Below are 19056 nucleotides of genomic sequence, written 5' to 3'. Positions count from 1 at the left end.
CACACGCCACGTGGGACACGCCATGAAGGCAGAAGTCAGGGTGAAGGTCTCCGAGCCCAGGACCCTGATGGTCACTGGGGAGAGGTCGGGGACACAGCCCTGCCTGGATTCCAGCCTCCAGCAGGGAAGTCTGCCTGGGAAAGGAATGCAGGGGCCAGGGCCCAGAGAGGCCAAGAGAAGCCACGGCCTCCACTGGGGAGGGGGGCGCGGACAAGACTGCTTCCCCGTGGCTGGGGTCTGGGCTTAGGTCCCAGGTGGATGGCTCCCGGGCTGTGGCAGGTCCCTCCACTGCTGTACTGCAGTCCCCCTGAGCAAGGAGGACGCCGGCCAGGTGCGTGAGGAAACGAGCAGCATCACCGACTTTATTCACAAAGACCCTGTTGACACAGCAGCTTGTGAAGACTCGCGCGTCCCTCCTCCCTGCGGGCCTGGGCACCCAGGTCCCGTGACGGGCCGCAGCCCCTCACGCCGCGTCCTCTGGAGGAGGACGTCCTGTTTTCCCGAGACGCGCAGGCTGCTCTCTGCCGGAGCACACGCGCCTGTTCCCACCGCCGCCGTGCACACAGCTCCCTCTGCCCGCGCGTCTTCCCGGCCTTGGGAGACACGGCCAGGCAGGACTATTTGCCCAGTTCCAGAAAGCGGACTGTGCGCTCTGCCTCAGGGAGACAGTCTGCGTGAGGAGGGGCCGTGGCTGCGCTGCTGACGCAGGTCTTGCCGCGGCGACGGCAGCAAGCCCACCTTGTCGGTCAGAGGGCACTGGGTGAGAGGCCCCTATGGCCAGAGTGCCGGAGTTTTCCGGGGAAGACAGACGTCCGGGTCTTTTAGGTGACATGGGCAAAGTGCTGACGTTGACTTGGCCTTTGTTCTGGAACCTGCTCTGTCGTCTTTTATGAAAACTACAGCGATTCTGCCGTCTCCCACCCCCACCGAGGGCAGGAGGGGGGCCTGGTGTGCTCACGACTGAGCGTCCGGGGCCTGCAGCACCTCCCACACACAGCAGGTGCTCAGGGGCCGCCCCTCGAACAGACCTGGCACTTGTTCACACCCACTCAAGGATTTCACGCCACCACTTCCCTCTGTGGAATCGTCCTGGGGTTGCACCGACTACAGGAACCTGGAGACCAACCTTTCCGACCCAGCCCAGAGTCACTGTGGCCACGACAGGCCACAGGAGCTGACACCTGAGTGCCCAGGTGACCCAAAGGAAGGACGGGGTGAGTTCCCTCATGGCAGGTCCCTGGGAGGCCGGGGACACGCCCGCCATGGGCCTCAGCAGATTTCGGCTGAGCACTGCACGTGGACCGTCTGCAAACCCATGCAGGTCCTGGAGGAGGGGCCCTCACCGCCTCTCCGTGGAGCGCACACGGGGTGGAGGGACTGCGCTGGGAGGCTCAAACCTGGGTTTCTGTCTGCCAAGGCCGCGGCGAGGGGACAGCGACCGTAATTGATGCCAGCCCCTCAGTGGGGTCAGCGTGGGGAAGGGCGGAGGGCAGCCACGAACACGCTGGAGGCAGACTCTGCGTGTACAGCCGGCAGGTTTGTGAGTATCACAGCCTCCGACCGACCACACGGTCTGCTCGCGGAAGGATGGCGGGGGTGGGGCGGCTGTGGCAGGAAACAGAGCGGAAGAACGGAAGTGGAGGGGGCAAGTGTCACCGAAAGGGGTGACAGTTGCTCACCCAGCGGACAAGGTGCGTCAGCGTGGGCACAGGGGCAGGCGGCGTCTGGCGGCGCCTCAGGACAGCAGGGAGCAGCTCGGCTGGCGGGCGTGCCAAGTGCCAGCAGTGAGGGCAGTGGGGCTCACACGTTTTGGTGACATGTAGACAGAGCCAGAGAGCATGAGGCGGCGGGGGAGGGAGACCCGCGGTGGCAGAGGGACAGGCTCAGAGAGCCACCGTGGGAGGGACGGAAGGAGGGACCTGGGGGGCACGAGTGGGAAGCATAGCAGGGCCTCCGGCTCCCCCAGTCCCCCTCCCACCCTGTCTCTGCCTGGGCATGAGAGAGCCCACTCAGCTCTCCCTGGGCCCCCGTGTCTGAAGGCTTCGCCTCCTGGGGGCATCGGAGGGGTCTCAGGGCCCTTCTGACTTTGGGCCACAGGCCCGACCAGAACCACCGCTCGCAGAGCTCCCGCGTAAGCTGGCATCAGGGTCCCTCCCGCTCTCAGAGGTCATGACCCCTACACTCTGCCCACATGTCAGTGGGGACAGGCTTCCTGCCGGCCACCCCTTGGACACCCACAGTCTCAGCTCTCCTCGCCCCGCGCCAGCCCCATGGACGGCACGGAACCGCCATCCTCTCTAGAGAAGTAGACACGGGGGTTGCTCAGTGCTGGCCTCCTTGTGACCACTGTTTACCCAGTGGGGCTTCTCGGTGGCCGCTGCCCGCGGAGAGATGCAGTGAAGGTGGGAAGCTGCCCCACTGCCCACAGGGGACCACGGGCCTTTGCAGAGCGGCGGCAGCAGTGGGCGAGTGTGGGCAGAACAGGGCGAGCCCGCGAGAGAAAACGCTCGGGTCTTTGGCGCCGAGATTGCAGGCCCCTGTCCGGGCCCCACAGAGGGTGCGTTGAACTGCTCAGAGAGACCTGTCCTCTGCCCTGGTGCCGGTCTACCCCGGTGGGTGACGCCGGGTCTGCGGACACCAGGCCACGGGCCTCGGCTCCAGGAGATGGTGATTCACACTCACGCGGCCCAGAGCGATGGAGGCCCGTGAGGCCTCTCATGGCGCGTGTGGCAAGACGGGCCACCCACGTCCAGAGGCACACTTCCTCGTGGACCTGCTCCCACCTGACCGAGGTCGGCCTTCGCCCCCCACCTGCGACCCTGACAGGTGGGGCCGCGGGGGGCCTCACGGCACGCGCCGCTCTGATGGACATGACAGGGCTGAGCTTTCCTGGACGCTCTCAGCAGCTCAGACTCGGCATCCATTTCCTCCCAAGTTGCAACAATCCTGCCACGTGGGATGGACGCCTCAGCGCTGCCACTGGACAGAGCATACCCATGGGGACCCGGGCTCCCTGGCCGAGCCAGGCCATCCTCTGGGGCTGTCAGCCACATCTTCCCAGTCGTCCATCCTTCTCGGGGGCACCGTGCCACCTGCCAAAGGTGGGAAGGCGCAGGAGAGCCACAGTCTGCACCCGTCAGCTTACACGCCGTCCCGGAGCCTGGCCGGGGGGCCGTCCCCAGGGGGCAGGGCCGGGGAGACCCAGTCCGAGTGGTCCTCACTGACCATCCCTGTGGCGTGCACGCCAGGGCCTCTGCCCTCCGAGCGGATGGCAGTGAAGGTGGTGAATGTCACCCTTTTCCTCTTGGAGGTGGGGGATGTGGGGGGCTCGCTCCTTGGACAGTCCGCGTCCACGGGCCCTGCAGGTGTGAACAGCTGCCCACTGAGGCTGCTCTGGGAGCCGGTGCTGAGCAGGAACTTACTCTCCTCAAAGTCCAGGCCCCTGTCCACGGCGGTGACATGCTCGTCCGGGGAGGACGAGAGGTCGATGTGGTTCCCCAGCAGCTCCACCTGGCCGCGCAGGCCCACCCAGTCGTGGGAGTGGCTCAGCCCCTCCTGCTCGGGGAAGGGCTCCCTCTTGCGCCTGTACTTCAAGGCGAAGGCCACGCAGTTGGACAGGAAGACCAGGATGGCCAGGCAGAAGACGCCCAGCAGCGCGTACATGCCGATCTCCAGGTCGCTCAGCCCCCGGGAGGCCTGTGGGAGGCCACTCTCGTCCCTGTCCCCATTGCTTCTGGGGAAGCCTGCCTGGGTGGGGATGCCAGTGCGGCCGGGGGGCACGGGCTGCCGGCTACTGACACCATCAGAGAGGCCCTCCTGCCCGGGCTTCCTCAGGAAGCTGGACCTCTCTGTTGTGGCCCGTCCTCCACCCACAGTGCCCACGGAAGGGCTGCTGAGTGACAGGCCCTCGTGGCTGCCCCACTCCTGTGCGGGCTGGAGGGGCCTCCTGTCACTGCCATCACTTCCCGGGCGCACTGCCGCCCCTGTGTGTCTGCTGTCACTGGTGTTGGGGCTGGCGTCGCTCTGGCCAAACCGCACCCTGATGGGGGCGGTGCCCATGGCGAGCACGCTCTTCCGCTGGGACTTCTGGCAGGACTCGCTGATGAGCATGTCCACCCTCACCAGCGTGCCCTGCCCTTCAGACTCGGCGGCGATGACAGGCCACCGGGAGCTGGGGTCTTGGCGGATGGAGACCACCTTCTCGTCCAAGGAGGTGGCCATCAAGGAGAAGTCTTTCCCGTCGTAAATGTCCAGGGGAGTGACAGAGCCATCACTGAACTGCACCCAGCAACTGAGGGCCGCTTCCTGTGGAGTGAAGCAGGCCTGTCAGACGGCCCCGAGCTGGCGAGCGCCTGGTCTCGGGGACCGGGCATGACGAGGGCGGGGGCTTTTCGGCTGTGCCGGTGAGAGATGAGCAGCATGAAGGGCGGGAAGGGAATTAACTCTCACAGAGGCACGGGACCAAAAGAGCAGCCCGGAGACGACAGTGCGTGCACGGGACGAGGACAGCCCCCCCAAACAAGAGCTGCCCAGGGCTGAGGGGCAGAGAGGAGGAGGCCCAGGGCTGAGGGCGCACAGCGACAGACCCCGCGTCCACAGACTGGCAGCGGGAGCCCCGCCCACGTCACATGCACAGGTGAGAGGCAGCCAGCTTCACAGTGAAGCTGCTGTGATGCCAGGTCTCTTTGTCCATCCCCCCACCAGAGCAGGGCCCAGTTCTGGAGTGAGACGCCCCAGGGCACAGGCTTCGGGGTTCCGGCTCTGCATGGGGTGTGTGTGTGTGGGGGTCCCGTGTGTGGGCATGGTCTGGGCTTGGGGACAATGACTGAAACCAGGCAGAGGGGGACCCTGCACACTCCCTGCAGGCTGTCCCCACTGCCCCCGGCCCCCCACCTGGGGGAGACAGGGAGCCCCACCTCCTGGACTGTGACCTCCCTGAATAGGGCCCACCCATACTGGCCACGCCCTGTACCTGCCGGGGCCTCTGCAGGAGCTCCTGGGCCATGGCGGTGGCGAAGATGGCTCTGTTGCTCCCGGGGCTGAGCTGCAAGGACAGTGTCAACCCTGTCACCAGCTGCACCCCAAGGTCAGTGATGGTCACCTTCTCGTCCAGCACGGTGATGGTCTTTTCGGCCAGGATGGCATCTGACAGCGGGGACAGGACCTGAAATGGGACCGACGTGGCAAAGGAAAGCCGTCTGGGCCCCGGAAGTCACTCCCATAGCGTGCAGGAGGCCCAGGCTAGGGGCCAGGGCCGGGACAGACAGACGGGTCTCGCTGGGGTCTTTTTCCAACAGCAGGGTCTCGTTTGTGGACACTCAAACTGTGATTGTTAAATCACAGCGAGGTGGGGTCCGGGGTGGGACTGGGCCGCGGGACGGGAGCCCGCCCGCCCGCTCGCTCTGGCACTGACGCCTTGACTCGCCTCCAGCAGGGCCGCTCTGCCAGCGGCCAGTGAGGCTTTGTTTAAAACTACTCGTTTCGCTTGCACATGCTGTTCAAGACGTCACGGCACCGAGCTGTGGCCTCACGTGCGGGCAGACACCGAGGCCTTTCTGCCCCACTCCCGACAGCCAGCGTGGCACCATGGGGAGAGGCTGCGGGTCCGCGTGCCGCCTCAGGGTGCTCGGGACCCACACTCCACACTGCGGGGCGCTGAGCTGCGATTCACCCCCGGCATCCTCACGAGGGTCCCCGGCGAGACCCCAACCCTCTTTCTGCCGTGGCCAGCGTGTCCCCTGGGGACGAGCTCGGGGACCGGCAGGGCCCCGGGGAAGAAGCCCTGCCTCTCCCCCACTCACCCTCCCCAGTAATGGGGCCCCACCCCCAGCCCTCTGATGAGACAGGCTCCGCCTCCCTTCCACCTGCTTCCTGGGCGTTTCCCTTTGGCGGGTGCTGGCGGCATTTCTGAGGCTGTCCCCCGGGGTGGCCTCTCTGGCAGCGGGTTATCAAAGTTCTGGGGGTCGCCACAGGTGCCACCCCAGGGCTCCCAGTCTGGCATCAACTCAAATGGCAAGAGCGTGGACCGTGAGTCCTCGGGAGGCAGCGGACACACGCATGCGAACTCGGGGGGATGGGAGGGAATAGGTCAAAGGGAAGAACCGAGGGCTCGGAACACACGACCCCGCAGGACATGCTCCATGCTTCACTAGAGGGAGGCTGGCCCCGGCCCCCACCCCGTCGTCTCTGGGCCCCGGACTGTGGCTGAGAGCATCGGTGGCGCTCCAGGTGTCGGCCACGCTCCGGCCTCAGAACTGGTGGCAGGAGCGGAGCCCTGTGCCCGTCAGTCAGCTGGGAGCTGCCGGCCGTGCAGGGCAGGCGTGTTCACTGGGACGCGAATGGCCTTCTGGCTGAGACTCACGGCTACCCCTCAGAATGAGGAGCCGCCTGCCCCTGCCTCTGGGGGCGCCTCACCTGGATGGTGGTCATCCCGATCTCCCGGCCAACCAGCACTTGTCCCTCATGCAGCTGGGCGACTCGCGGCTCCTCCACCTGCATGGAGTCCTTCACCAGCTCCGTGACGTCCACCTGCCAGTCGGAGCCCAGCAGGTGGGCCAGGTGGCCCCCGGGCTCGGCCGACTCGGCCACAAACTGAGTCAGGACCCGCACCATGGCGTGCTGGTACTGGAGGGCGCAGCCCCGCACCCGCCGCTCAGCGTCCTCCTCCTCCTCCTCGCTGTCCGGAGCAGGTCTGCAGAGGGTCAGTGCAGGTTAGCTGGGCAGCTCCTTGGGCCTAGGGTGTAGGGCGGGGCTGTGTGGGAAGGGAGCGGCTTGTGAGGACTGGGCTGGTGTGAAGGGCAGGGCTGCTGTGGGCTCAGATCACTGGATGGTGGGCGTGGTGTGCACAGTTAACAGACTGGGGAACAGGCAGAGGTCTGCAGTGTCCCCCATGAGCCCCCTGGCTGCCCATCTGTGGAATTCCCTCGCCCTGACTGTAGGCCGGACCCAGCGGCTTTCCTCTGACACAGCTCGGAGCAGAAGTGACAGAACATCGCTGCTGAGGTGAGGGTTAGCAGGCGGGGCCCCCTCTCGCTGGGGCTTGGGGTTCTGTCCTCGCTTTGTGTCTCGCTCGCTTGCTCTGAAGAGGCAGGTGCCATGCAGGTGCCACCCCACGGATGAGCCCATGTGACCAGAACCTGAGCGTGGCCATGGCCTGTGAGGACCTGGGGTCCGGTTTCAACCTCCTGGGAGGGCTGAGGCCTGACAACGGCCACACGAGACCCGAGCCAGGACGGCGCTATCAGAGCCCCAGCCTGGCCTGGCCCAGACTCCCGATCCAGAGAAACTGCGAGGCAGCACCGAGTTCTGGGCTAAGTCCTTGGATGCTGCAGTAGCGGACCACGTGCACAGTGGGGCCCGCAGGGCCGGCAGGGCCCCAGACCCCAGGACAGGCGGGCTGCACACCCTCTGGGGAGGGGGTGCGGGATGATGCAGGTGGATGATGAAGCTGGAGGCGTGGGGACAGATGCTGGCCGCCTCTTCAGCGTTGGCTGCTGTCTCTGTGGTGGATGCCACGGCGGCATCTTGGGCTCAGCGACTCTGTGGGAGTCACCCCGCAGATCCTGCGTTCAGCCACACCCACACCCACTCCCGGCCCTGCCCTCCAACCTCACACCAGCCCCAGTGGTTAAGAGAGGGACCTTTGCTTCCAGTGTCACATGGCACCCATGCCTTTGTCCTTGAGGCCATCCTCTCCTGCTGACACAAGGGTGGATGTCCAAGAGAAAGACTAGGAGAGCGGCCCCTCAGATAACTCCCCGCTCGACCCCCTGCTGCACACAGACTCCACGCGAGTTTCCTTCTCTAATTCTGCCCGTGCTGGCCTCAGATGCTGCCTGTCGCCCGTGAGTCAGTCTCTGAGCCCAGGCCTCTGGGGAATAGGCTCAGCGCCCCCACAGTGCTGTCCAGCAGGCCTGCTGGGTGGCCAGTGTGGATGGCAGGGACCAGCGCTCTCACACACCGTCAGAAGGACGCCCCAGGGCATGGGGACAAGATTAGACTCCATGCCCCCCGGGGGGAGCGAGCTCAGAGCCCGTGGACCGGGTGGGCGAGGCCGCCTTCCCACAACCGGCCCCCCTTTCTCCTGGGACGGACCACCGCGTGGCGAGGCTGCCTGCTCCTGCCAGTCCCCCGGGCTCCAGCCAGGGGGTCGTGTGCCCCATCTGTCCCCTTGGCCGTAGCAATTAGACCGGGGACGAGCACACAGCGAAGATAAGGTGTCACTGCAGGACCTGCGGGAATTATCGGGAAGGAGAAGGCGTCCTTTCTGTGCAGTTGCTGAGAAGATGGGAGGGAAGTCTGGAGCCTCACAAGAGGTGCTGCCAGAGCCGTGTGCTGGGGGACACCAGGGCCTGGCTGCAGCCCCGCCAGAGGTGGCCCGTCCATCCCGCAGTTAGCCATGCACATGACTCGGTTTCTGACCGAGCCCTGACGGACACCCACCTGTCGCTGGGGACGACGGGCACCCTCCAGCCCTTGACCTGATTGAGCTCGGCGTCCGAGACCTCGATGTGCAGGGGCAGCCGGGGCGCCCACACGGTCATCTCCAGGGCCCCGCTGAGGTGCTGGTAGCTGAAGGTCACCACCACGTCCACCTTGCCCTTCACCTCCTTCCCGCTGACGAAGACGTAGTCGCAGCGGTCGGACACCTGTGCGGAGAGACGGGCAAGAGCCTTCGCGCCCCGCAGCTCAAAGACTAGGGAGCGAAAGTGCGGGAGAGGGGAGGGCGGCAGCCCGGCTGGCCCCCAGCGACGGGCTGGGGCAACTGCCACCTGAACTCCAGGACCAAGAGAGTGGGAGCCTGCTGAGACACCGGGGGGTGGCAGTCTGCATGGCCCTAGGGGACGAGAGAGCAGGGTTGGGCTGGGCGAGCTAGGTGTGGGCGGGGAGGGCCACAGCCGCACACAGCCCGTCAGGTGGGGTCTCAGCACTCGGGACAAGCTGGGGCAGGGGCTACTGTGTTCTCACCTCAGGAGGGTCGGACAGGTGGGGACATTAGGTGGCAGTCCGAGGACACAGACCTGCCCCCGCCCCCACTGCGGCGCCCTCTCCAGGAGTCTGGTACGGTCTCCTCGGCGCACACACCTCCCACCAGCACTCAGAGGAGGGAGGGGAAGCTCGTGGGGAACCGCCAGGCTGTGCCGATATCATTAATGGCAGGTTCGCCAACCATCTGCAGGTGAGGCAGCCAAGGGCACAGCAGGCCCGTTGCTGAAGCCTGGGCGTTGGACGGGCTGTTGTCCCGCTCCCCGCCTGCAGCACAGGGGCGGAACCAGCCCAGGTGACCTCACACCACGGCCTGGCCATGCTGTGCTCACTTCAGGGCCGTCCATCCTTACCCCTGGGCTCTTCTCGCCCAAGTCCTCTGGTTCTGCATCAGGCTGAATTGTCACAGATGGGGGGCCGGGGGGCACAGTGGAGGGATTACTGCTGAGCTCCTGGAGGGACAGACCTCCTCAAGGGCCCTGGAGCATTTCCACCCTGGACCCTCCTCACAAAGCCCCTGCCAGGTGGCCAGGCCGGGCCAGCTCCAGGGAGCCCACGGCTGGGCTGCCCCTCGCTGGGAGGACACCCCAGTCCCTGAGGGCGGCTGGGCACTCAGTGCATCCTGGGCAGGAGACAGTGAGGCATGTCCCACAGGAGCCGGGGGACGGAACGCCCCTCCAGGCCCCGGCACTGCCGGCCCCCGTCCCCCGGTCACGCGTTCACTCGAGGTGAACCGGGGCAACGCGGGGTCTGGGGAGCCAGCGGGCGCTGCCTGTGCGTCTTGGTCAAATGTAACTAGCTGTCCACGCCGGCGGGTTTATGAACTCCCACTCTGCCACGCGGACGGCCGGGAGGGGCGGCCCCCCACCGCCCCGCTACGGGGCCGCAGCCAGTCTCTCTGACTGACGTGCACAGCCGGGCACTCACGTGGGTTTTAACACCGTTTCTTTCTTTCTGCTTAAATGCTCCATGAGTGTAAATCACACTTAAGCATCACCAACGTTCACGGGGAAACGTACGCTCTCCTCTCGTCTTTCTCTCCCCCCGGTTTTTTAAGCACTGGAGCGAAGGGTATTAAAACCCTACCCTCCCGTCCAAATTTGGCCGACAGAACGTTTGCATCCATTTCTCAAACGAGGCACCGCCTTCTCGGATGTAATTTTACCCCGGACTAAACGGCAAGTAGCTGGGGATGGTGGTGACCAGAGGGGCAGTGGCCAGCGGTCACTGAGCGCGTCATCAGCCCCTGGCACCTTGCTCCACTGCGTCCTCGCTGAGAACCGTTTCCCAGGTGACAGGCACGGCGTCCGGGTGCCGTCAGGGGAGATGACTTTACTTACCTCGGTGGCAGCTGCTCACTTTTCTGCCAAAAGACAAGTTTTGAATGACCAGGTGGAGGAGGGAGGTCTGCAGCGGGGCCCGAGGCCGAACGTGAACCCTCTTGTCCACAGCCCACGTGGGTCACCGCGAGGCTGAGCCGGCCACAGAGAGCCCAGCCTGGCCAGTGCCCTGCCGCCGTTGCAAGGGGGCGAGAATGAAGGCTGGCCGTGGCCGGTGCTCCCCGCCACCACAGCACTGCGAGCCTGTCCCGAGTGGTCGGGCGGCAGGGAAGGCCTGCTGTGCGGCATTCGAACAGGATGCCCAGAACAGAGCCGGGGGGATGGAGAACCCAGGTTCCTGTACTGCCCCCGCCCCCAACCAAACCCACAAGCAGGACTCGTGGGTGGCGCTGGTGATGGTGGGGCGGAAGCAGGCGCCGATCTTTCCTGAAGCCCCTGTGGTGACTGAAGCCCCTGTGGTGACCGCTCAAAGCTGACACAGCCAAGAACACACAGGAAGACGCACTGCCAAGTGGCTCAAGAAGCCGCTCCATAAAAACTGTTATTTTCATGTTTTGTGACGTTTGCAATGTTTTCCTGCTCTTTCCGACTTGCGATTTGTTGTTGGTTTCTCCCCTCGGTCCCCACAAGCACTCAGGGCTTCTGGACGTGATTCTGTGTGTACATCCCGAGACACGCGTCCCCAGCCCAGGCGTACAGCGCCCTGGCTGCCATCTGCTCACCTCTGTCCCAGGCCAACCAGGAAAACAACTGTCACAACAGCCCTCTCACAGGACGCCCTCCTTGAATTCCCGGGAGCCAGGAGGACTCCCCACCTCCAGAGCAGCAGGCAGGGCAGGACCACTCCCGGCCCGCACACGCACCGCCCACTCTGCGACGTCCGACTTCGCACTGGGGGCACATGCACCTCCCGCACAGGACAGCCCAGCGGTGTGTTACCAGGAGGCTGGCATCCAGACGCTGCCGCCCCCGGAAACCGCGGCTCCCCGTTATCTCCCACCCGTCAGCACGTCGACCTGTCCTCTCACTCCGCAGAGAGCAGCCACCCAGCACGTCCTCTCGTGGGCCCCCACCGTCCTTTCTGCCAAGAAGTGCTTCGTGGATGGTCACTGGGTTTACCTGCTCTCCTGTGGCTGGGCCTGCAGGTCGCCTCCAGCTCTTGGGGGACACGCAGGACGCCACTGTGCACATTCTTGGTGGTCACACTTGACGACGTGGCCCTCAGGTCTCTTGGGGTGGAACCACTCGGTCTTTAAAGAGGCGTGTCCCGCCCCTCCTCCCCCTCGCACTTGGAAGGGCTCTGCCCCTCCCCCTGGGACAGCCAGCTCAGCACCCTGGCGGAGGCGGGCTCAGGCGAGGCTGTTACTGTAATTACATTTCCCCGTCTCGAGGGAGGAAAACAAGGGGAAAATGGAGTGCGCACCTTTGCGAAGAAGCGCACGCTGACATGTTTATTAATGACGCTGCGCCTTTCTGTGCCTGCACCGGCGGCGGCAATAGTGCAGACGACTCTGCCACCGGCGGACGTGTCCCGGAAGTGGGGGCGCCCGCTGTGGCGCATGCACCCTCTGGGACACTGCCTCCTCGAAACTGACCGGGGGCGGACAGGCGGCCTGGAAAGCTACGGCTCCCACCCTTTCGAATTCAGCCAGAAGCTTACAAAGTGGTCTGGGTTATGCCACCGGAAGGCCCAGTCCTCCCAGCTCAGGGCTGCCTAACCTTTCTGGGGTAAAGGTATTTCTTCAATTTCCCTGCAGCGGGGACGGCCACTTTGTGATGCGCGACAAAGCTGCGCCCGGGGGAGTGATGATGTCACGCTGCTGTGAACACCGGTCAGCGCTGGGGTATCCCACCGAGGACCAGCGGCAAGGAGTGTGCGGGCCTCAGGGAGCACACACCACCCTCCGCAGAGCGCGGGGACGAAGTCTGCGCCCGCCAGAAAGCTCCCCTACAGCACGGCCAGCACGCTCCCAGAGTCCCTGTGAACTTCCGCGTGTAGGGGCAGCTCACCCCTGGGAGGCCAGGCCCCGGCAGCCCACTGTGTGTGCCCCACAGGCGCCTCGAGAGCGTGGAGCTCTGGGCGCTGCCTGCTGCTGCTCCGCCTGCAGGTTCCCCCGGACTCGTTCACTCGCCGTGGCCCAGAAAGTACACGCTCTGAATGAGCCCAGCAAGACACACCGGTCCCCTCCCGCTGAAGCTGCTGCCTGCGAGTCCACGCATCTCTACACTTGTGTCTTACGCACCCGCACGGCGGCACCCAGTCCAGTGGCTTTGTGACGGGGCGATGTGCCTTTTCCTCTGTCACCTCCACCACCTCCATTTCCAGGGGCCCCCAGCCCCCGGCCCTCCCCATCAGAGTTCCGGGAGCGCTGCCCAGAGTGGTTAGGAGGGCGGATGGGTGGCGGCGTGGAAATGCCACAGGGGCTCCTCGCAGCTAAATCGGTGCGGAGGGGCTCTTGTACCAGCGCCCTCGGGGCTCAAGTGCCACCTGTCCCTCAGGGAGCTGGCTGCTGCAGGAGCGACGGGGGTGGCATGGCGGGTGGAGCGTGTGGTGGTGACGGTGCCGGGCAGGGAGCTTCTGGCACACAGGCACGGAATGAGCGTTCACCCAGAATACACTTTTCAGGGGTCTGATACAATGAGCTGGGCAGAGAGGTTTTTGTCTTAGTATCAGGAAAACATTAAAGTAACGAAGAGCTTTTCCAGCCATTATCAGCACCAGGCCGTTACAAATGAGGGCCACGGTCCCCTGGAAAGGACGCGCCCTGTGTGCGGGGAGCTTGTCACCGGTGCAAGGAGGACGTCACCTCGGCGGTGACTTGGGCACATGGTGCCAGGCAACTGGGGACGCCGCCTAAGGGAAGAGGACGCAGTCCGAGCACACGGGCCGTGGGACGCTCACGCGCCTAAGGGAAGAGGACGCAGTCCGAGCACACGGGCCGTGGGACGCTCACGCGCCTAAGGGAAGAGGACGCAGTCCGAGCACACGGGCCGTGGGACGCTCACACGCGCGAGCCCGTGAGTGCGAGAGCAGGCTCCCCTGCACCAGCGCGTGGGTCCGTGCGGCTCCATCAAAACCGGGCATGGAGCGAGCTCCCGCTGACTCTGGAGGCTGAGGGCGCCTGTGTCCGGAGAAAGCAAGCGCCCGCGTGCTAGTAGGTCTCCTAAGAATCTGCTGGTCCCTCCTAGTGTCAGAGCGCAGCACACTCAGAATGTTCAGTGAAACGTGAAAAGTCAGGAAAAACAGTCACCAAGCAAACCCTGTGACTCCCTGCTGAGACGACGCCGGCGCTATTTCTCCGAGTTTTAGGGGCCCCGTCGGACCCCAGTAACTCCTCCTAATTAATCCCTGCTAAAGGCACGCAATCCTGGCTCTCGGAAACTTCCAAAGAAAGAACCAAACTTAAAAACAAATATTTTCTTAACATTTCCAAACTTCTGCGGGACAAAGACTGAACTCTTAGCCAGGCTTCACTCGAGCAGTTTCAGACTCGGCCGCTACAAAATGCCGAGCCCAGACCGCGAACTTCCACCCGCACACAGCGATGGCCCTCTGTTGACAGAGGGGTTCTGCCTTGTACCCCGCGTTCTCCGTGCCGCCGCCGTGCTCGTGCACGGGGAGCAAAACGAAAAGCACCCCTGAAGAAAAGCTGTGCAGTCACTTGTTCCGAAAGGAGAAGCAATTTCCCTTCCGTGCGTTTACCAGGGACGTGTGTGGAACGACAGGAGAATGAGTGTACCCGTGTGCTTGTGCATGTGCAGGTGCGTGATCGTTATATGTAAAGTATGTAGCCGTGTACTGTAAGTTGTATGTTATAACAGTACGTGTAACTGTACAACATACAGCCCTAACACATGACCGCACAGCACACAATCAGAACCGTTCAGCATCTCAACACACCCTACACAGATGTCCCTCTCTCAGCAAGTGTGACCCCGTGGGACACCCGTGGGGAGCTACAGCAGGGCCTGCACCCCATCACGGCCACAGCCAGGCTGTGTGTCTCAGCCACCTGTCAGCTGAGATGCCAGCAGCCTGCCCGCCCCTCCCAGCCTGCCCCCCTGCGGGACACAGGGTCCTCCACCAGCGGCTGGGAAGACACCACCAGCGCGGGCACACACACCAGGTGGGGAGCCCTCGGGCCAGGCCCCCCCACCGGGCCGGTTTGCATCCTCTTCTGTGGATGTAGCGGCAGGACAAGCAGGTGGGGGTGGTAGCCTGGGGGCCCAGAGACCCCTGCCGCTGGCCGAGCCCACACACTGACACGGTGGCGCATCTGTGGGGACAGGGGAGGGGCCGACTTGCCTTGATCACGTCTTCATCGGATGACCTGCACTCCACGGACTGCGGCAGGGCCGCCACGGCACCGTCCTCCTCCACAGACACCACCTTCACTGGGACGGCCACCGTCCTCCCCGTGAGCACGGCCGTGTTCAGGATGTCCGCCTCCTGCAAGACCAAGCACAACCACCATCACGTCCCTCCAGGACCCGGCCGCCTTCCCACCTGGCCCCTCACGCAGGCTCAGCCAGCCACCACTCACACCGGCCCGGGGTCACGGTGGCCGAGGGGAGACGCAGGAGCTAACCCATCACACAACGTCACACTTGGCATGTCTCACAAACAGCACCCCCCCTATGGGCCCACAGAGAGGCCACGTGTCTCATGGGTCTGTGTGCTGGCCCAGCGACAGGTCAGAGCTCCCACAGAACAATTCCGACTTGGTGGCCCGCCACTGGCTGGGGAGCGAGGGCTGCACAAGGGGCTCAGGTGAGCCCCCACGGGGTGTGTGAGGGGTGCACAGCCCAAGACCCTCCCCGTCTGCACCCTTCCGGCTTTCTTCCACTTCCTGCACCTTCCTGGATGGCTTTCGGGTCCGGGCTCCCTGGAGCTGGGCCTGCCCCTGCTCACCAGGACCCAGAGGTGCCCAGCAACACCCACTGGTCCACATGAGTGGGTGCATGAATACGGGCCCACCAGAGAAGCAACCGCAGCCTGCTCTGCCGTCCCCTGGCCTTCCAGACCTGGACGCTGTGCAGGGGACTGTTCTCAGCCTCGCCTTGCTCCCCCCAGACCTTAGGCTCCAGCCGCACGCTGCCCCGCCCCCAGGCCCTCTTCAGTTCTAGTTACAGAGGCCCCACTGGGGGTCCCTGGGCCCGTTTTTCAGACAGAGAGCACTGAGCCCCAGGACCCAGACCTGGGCCTCATCTGTCTGTGCAGGACACTCCCCTCTAACCACAGGACCAGAGGCCCTGTGTAACCCAGGCTCAGGATGAGATTCTGAGTGCTAGCCCGCAGCACCCACGGTTCAAGTCCCGCTCACCCCATGCCCACGCGTCCCCAGAGAGTTTCTCCCGAGAGTCTCAGCGTGTCTGGCCCGTCCCCGGTGAGCCTCCACCACACGCTGGACAGAGGCCGGTGCCCCGGGGAAGCCACCCTGTCTTTCGTGGGAGGGCCCTGAGGCCCTCCCGGCTGACTGCCTGTGGACCCCAGCTCCAGGAAGGGGTTTCGTGCCCTCACGTCCCTGCGCCGTCCCCCTCGAGTTAACTGGGCATCTCAGCATGTGACCTCGCTGTCCCCGAGGGGACTGTGCCTACAACTAGCACAGTGGACGTGGCCTGTGGGTGTGGCAACACACTTTCCTCACGGCTTTTATCCCGAAAGGCCAGAGTGCAGCTGGGAAAGTGCCTGAGTTTCAAAGCGCCTTCTCCTGTCTGAGCACAGGCCTCCGAGAGCCCCGCGGCCCAGCACCGGTTTACTGTGTCTCTCCTCTGTGGGCTTCCCAGGTGGTTCAGTGCTATTTTGGGTACAAACACAGTGAAAGAAGAAAGGCAACGTCAGAATGTGGTGCCACTTCCCGCTGTGTCTGGGGGGCAAAGGCCACGTGTCTCTCCCTGCCGGGCACCGAGGGTGGCAGTTAAGGGGAACTGCCCACAGTTCGGGGAGAAGGGAGAGCGAGCTGTCTCATGCCCTGGCCCTGCCTGGCTCAGGTCCCCGGGGGGACCGGGCAGCCCTCACCCAGTTGCTCCTGTCTACAGTGGCACCTCGTCTCGGCCACGACGCACATCCCGGGAGGCGATGACGGTGGCCTGGGGAGCCAGGGCCTCACACCGGGTCAGGCTGGGGAGTGTGAGTCCCAGCCGAGTGCTGCTTTGGATGGAGGACACTGGGCCAGGCTCGCAGGTTTCCTGGTTCTTCAAGAGAGGCCGAGAGTTGGTGTTTTTCAGGTGAGATCCCACGATCTGTACCTGCGGTGTGGTCACGTTCCGTGAAAACCATGGGGCACCTGCACGGATGCACGTACAGGCCACTCTGACCTGCGGACTCCAGCTGCAACCTCGGACCTGGCAGAAAGCCACCTCCCCCAGTGGGGCCCCTTTGGAGAAAACGGGGGGCTCTTCAACTCTTGCCTCATTGTCCGCGCTCCCCAGCAAGGCGAGTGTCTCCCCAGGGCCCCAGCTCCTTCCTGCAGGCCACCCCGGCGACCCGCTGCCTGGGCACAGGGCCCCCCGAAGAAACCTCCCGGTGCCACAAAGCCCCGTGGTTCTGCACAAGTAATTTCCAATCTTGTTTAGCTTCATGTTGCAGAATTAGGAAGTTAGTGACAGCTGTTTAATTAACTCCTTAAGCTGATTAGACAGCATTACAGAAATTCCCTCAAGGAGGAATTTATCACCACGGGGAGAGCCTAAGGCCATGTTTGTTTTCTACATTTATTATTCATTGTCATTTTTCAAATGTGGTGAGTGGCTGCACCAGTTCACCCAGCATTCCTGAGGCCCTCAGGGATGTGGCCAAATACCGACTGATTGATTCCATCAGCTGCTGCAGAAGGCTCCCACCAGCAACCGCACGAATGTCTTCAGACGTGCTAGGCAGACAGGCACTAAATAAAGGGACGCCGTGCCTCAGTCCCACGGGCACAGGGGAGGGTGTGGGTTAACCTCGGGTCCCCACAGAACAGGCTGCACGGCCTCCTCCTGACCCATAAGACAAAGATGCTGACGGTGGCTCACACCACGAACTCGACCTCCAGAGAGCTGTGCCGCTGAACTTGGCACGAGTCTGGAGTTGGGTCTGTGGGTTGGGGCCTCGGCACCTGCTCTTTGAAGCCGGGGCTTCTGCCTGCAGCCTTTGACGACGCAGCGGCCGCCTGTTCCCCGTCACCGTGCAGGAGGAGGCAGTCAGGTCGTCAGAGGGGCAGAACTGTCCGCAGGCCGGGCTTCAGGGCACACAACAATGAGCAGTTCAGTCAGTCGGTACGGAATGGACACACAAATGAGCCAGCTTCACAGGCCTGCTCCAACTTCACGTGAACCACGTGGGGGGACTGAGAAGCAGGTGTTGGTCAGGACTGCAGCCGCCCATCCCCAGAGGGACTGCAAGAGGTGCGGGGCCCTCTCCTGACCTGGGAGCCACAGGGACCCCAGCCAACAGGCGGGCCAGAGCCGAGTCCAATCATCGGTGCTGAGGACCAGCCAGGCGGCGGGTCCAGAACAGCGGCCAGTCCAGCGGCCAGGTGTGGGCTGGCCCCGGGGTGCGCACGCATGGTTTCTTTCTTCCAGCAGACAGCTCCACAACCGCGCCGTCCTGGGCTGACGCAGAAAGGAACCTGCGGCCCCCAGTTCCCGCTAATGAGGATGAGGAGGGATGCAATTAAGATGCTTCTGGGGGCAGGGAGAGTCCCCTGGGGTCCTAAACGGGCCACAGACCCCCTGCGACTACGTGGGGCACGGACGGCCCTGCAGGCCCCTCCTCCATCTCGTGGGGCACAGATGACGGGGTGCCCGCGGCGCTATGGAACGAATGGGTGGGTGCCTGTCACCACTTTTAGGGAAAAACAGGTTCTTTTCTCTCTTTGCCTTTGTCCCATTTGCCACACTCAAACCCCCACGGGCAGTGTTTCCTGTGGGGCGTGTGCCACTGCCGAGGCGCTGACAGCCCTTCCGTCTCGTCCCAGCACGGGCTCTGGGCAGGGGCAGCGGCGGGTCCGTGACACCCGCCCCCGGCGTGAGGAAGGAGCTCGGAGGCACGCTTGGTGACGAACGTCACCCTAACTCGGGGGGAGAGGCTGAGAGCAGAAACTGACTCCACTGAAGTCCGTTTACTGGATTAAGTCTCTATTTCCAACCGTCAGTGGGTTCAAATAGAAACGGTAAAGTATACATTTTAAGAATCAAAACCTGGCCCATTTCTGTAATAGACGTCCAAAAAACGCAGAGAGAGAACCACCTGAGCGTGGAAGGGTATCATGACTTTGAAGCCACGCCTTTTCCCAAGGGCTGTGCAAACCCGGCTATGCAAACCGGGCTGTGCAAACCGGGGCTGTGCAAACCGGGGCTGCGCAAACCGGGGCTGTGCAAACCGGGGCTGTGCAAACCGGGGCTGTGCAAACCGGGGCTGTGCAAACCGGCCTGTGCAAACCGGGGCTGCGCAAACCGGGGCTGCGCAAACCGGGGCTGTGCAAACCGGGGCTGTGCAAACCGGGGCTGCGCAAACCGGGGCTGCGCAAACCAGGCTGTGCAAACCGGGGCTGTGAAAACCGGGGCTGTGAAAACCGGGGCTGCGCAAACTGGGGCTGCGCAAACCGGGGCTGTGCAAACCGGGGCTGTGAAAACCGGGGCTGCGCAAACCGGGGCTGTGCAAACCGGGGCTGTGCAAACCGGGGCTGCTTTCCTGGCCCGGCGCCAGGTATGGGCACTCACACAGGTTTTGAAACGCAGGTTCTGC

At 64.0% G+C, this 19056-nt stretch overlaps 1 protein-coding gene across 1 annotated transcript in view; it reads right to left on the bottom strand.

The window, feature by feature from the left end:
• Window positions 1–3141: 3141 nt before the first annotated feature.
• TMEM132D (transmembrane protein 132D) overlaps window positions 3142–19056 on the bottom strand; it is a 138493-nt gene continuing 122578 nt past the window's right edge. Inside the window, exons 5-9 of the mRNA XM_053928128.1 lie at window positions 14632–14775; window positions 8443–8648; window positions 6415–6691; window positions 4973–5164; window positions 3142–4305 (exon numbers count right to left, since the gene is read on the bottom strand). Coding sequence (XP_053784103.1) covers window positions 3142–4305; window positions 4973–5164; window positions 6415–6691; window positions 8443–8648; window positions 14632–14775 — 1983 coding nt within the window. The remainder of the gene's footprint in view (window positions 4306–4972; window positions 5165–6414; window positions 6692–8442; window positions 8649–14631; window positions 14776–19056) is intronic.

The sequence above is a fragment of the Desmodus rotundus genome, chromosome 7 (genome assembly GCF_022682495.2).
Source record: "Desmodus rotundus isolate HL8 chromosome 7, HLdesRot8A.1, whole genome shotgun sequence".
Taxonomy (NCBI): domain Eukaryota; kingdom Metazoa; phylum Chordata; class Mammalia; order Chiroptera; family Phyllostomidae; genus Desmodus; species Desmodus rotundus.
This window is presented reverse-complemented; position numbering and strand designations above follow the sequence as displayed.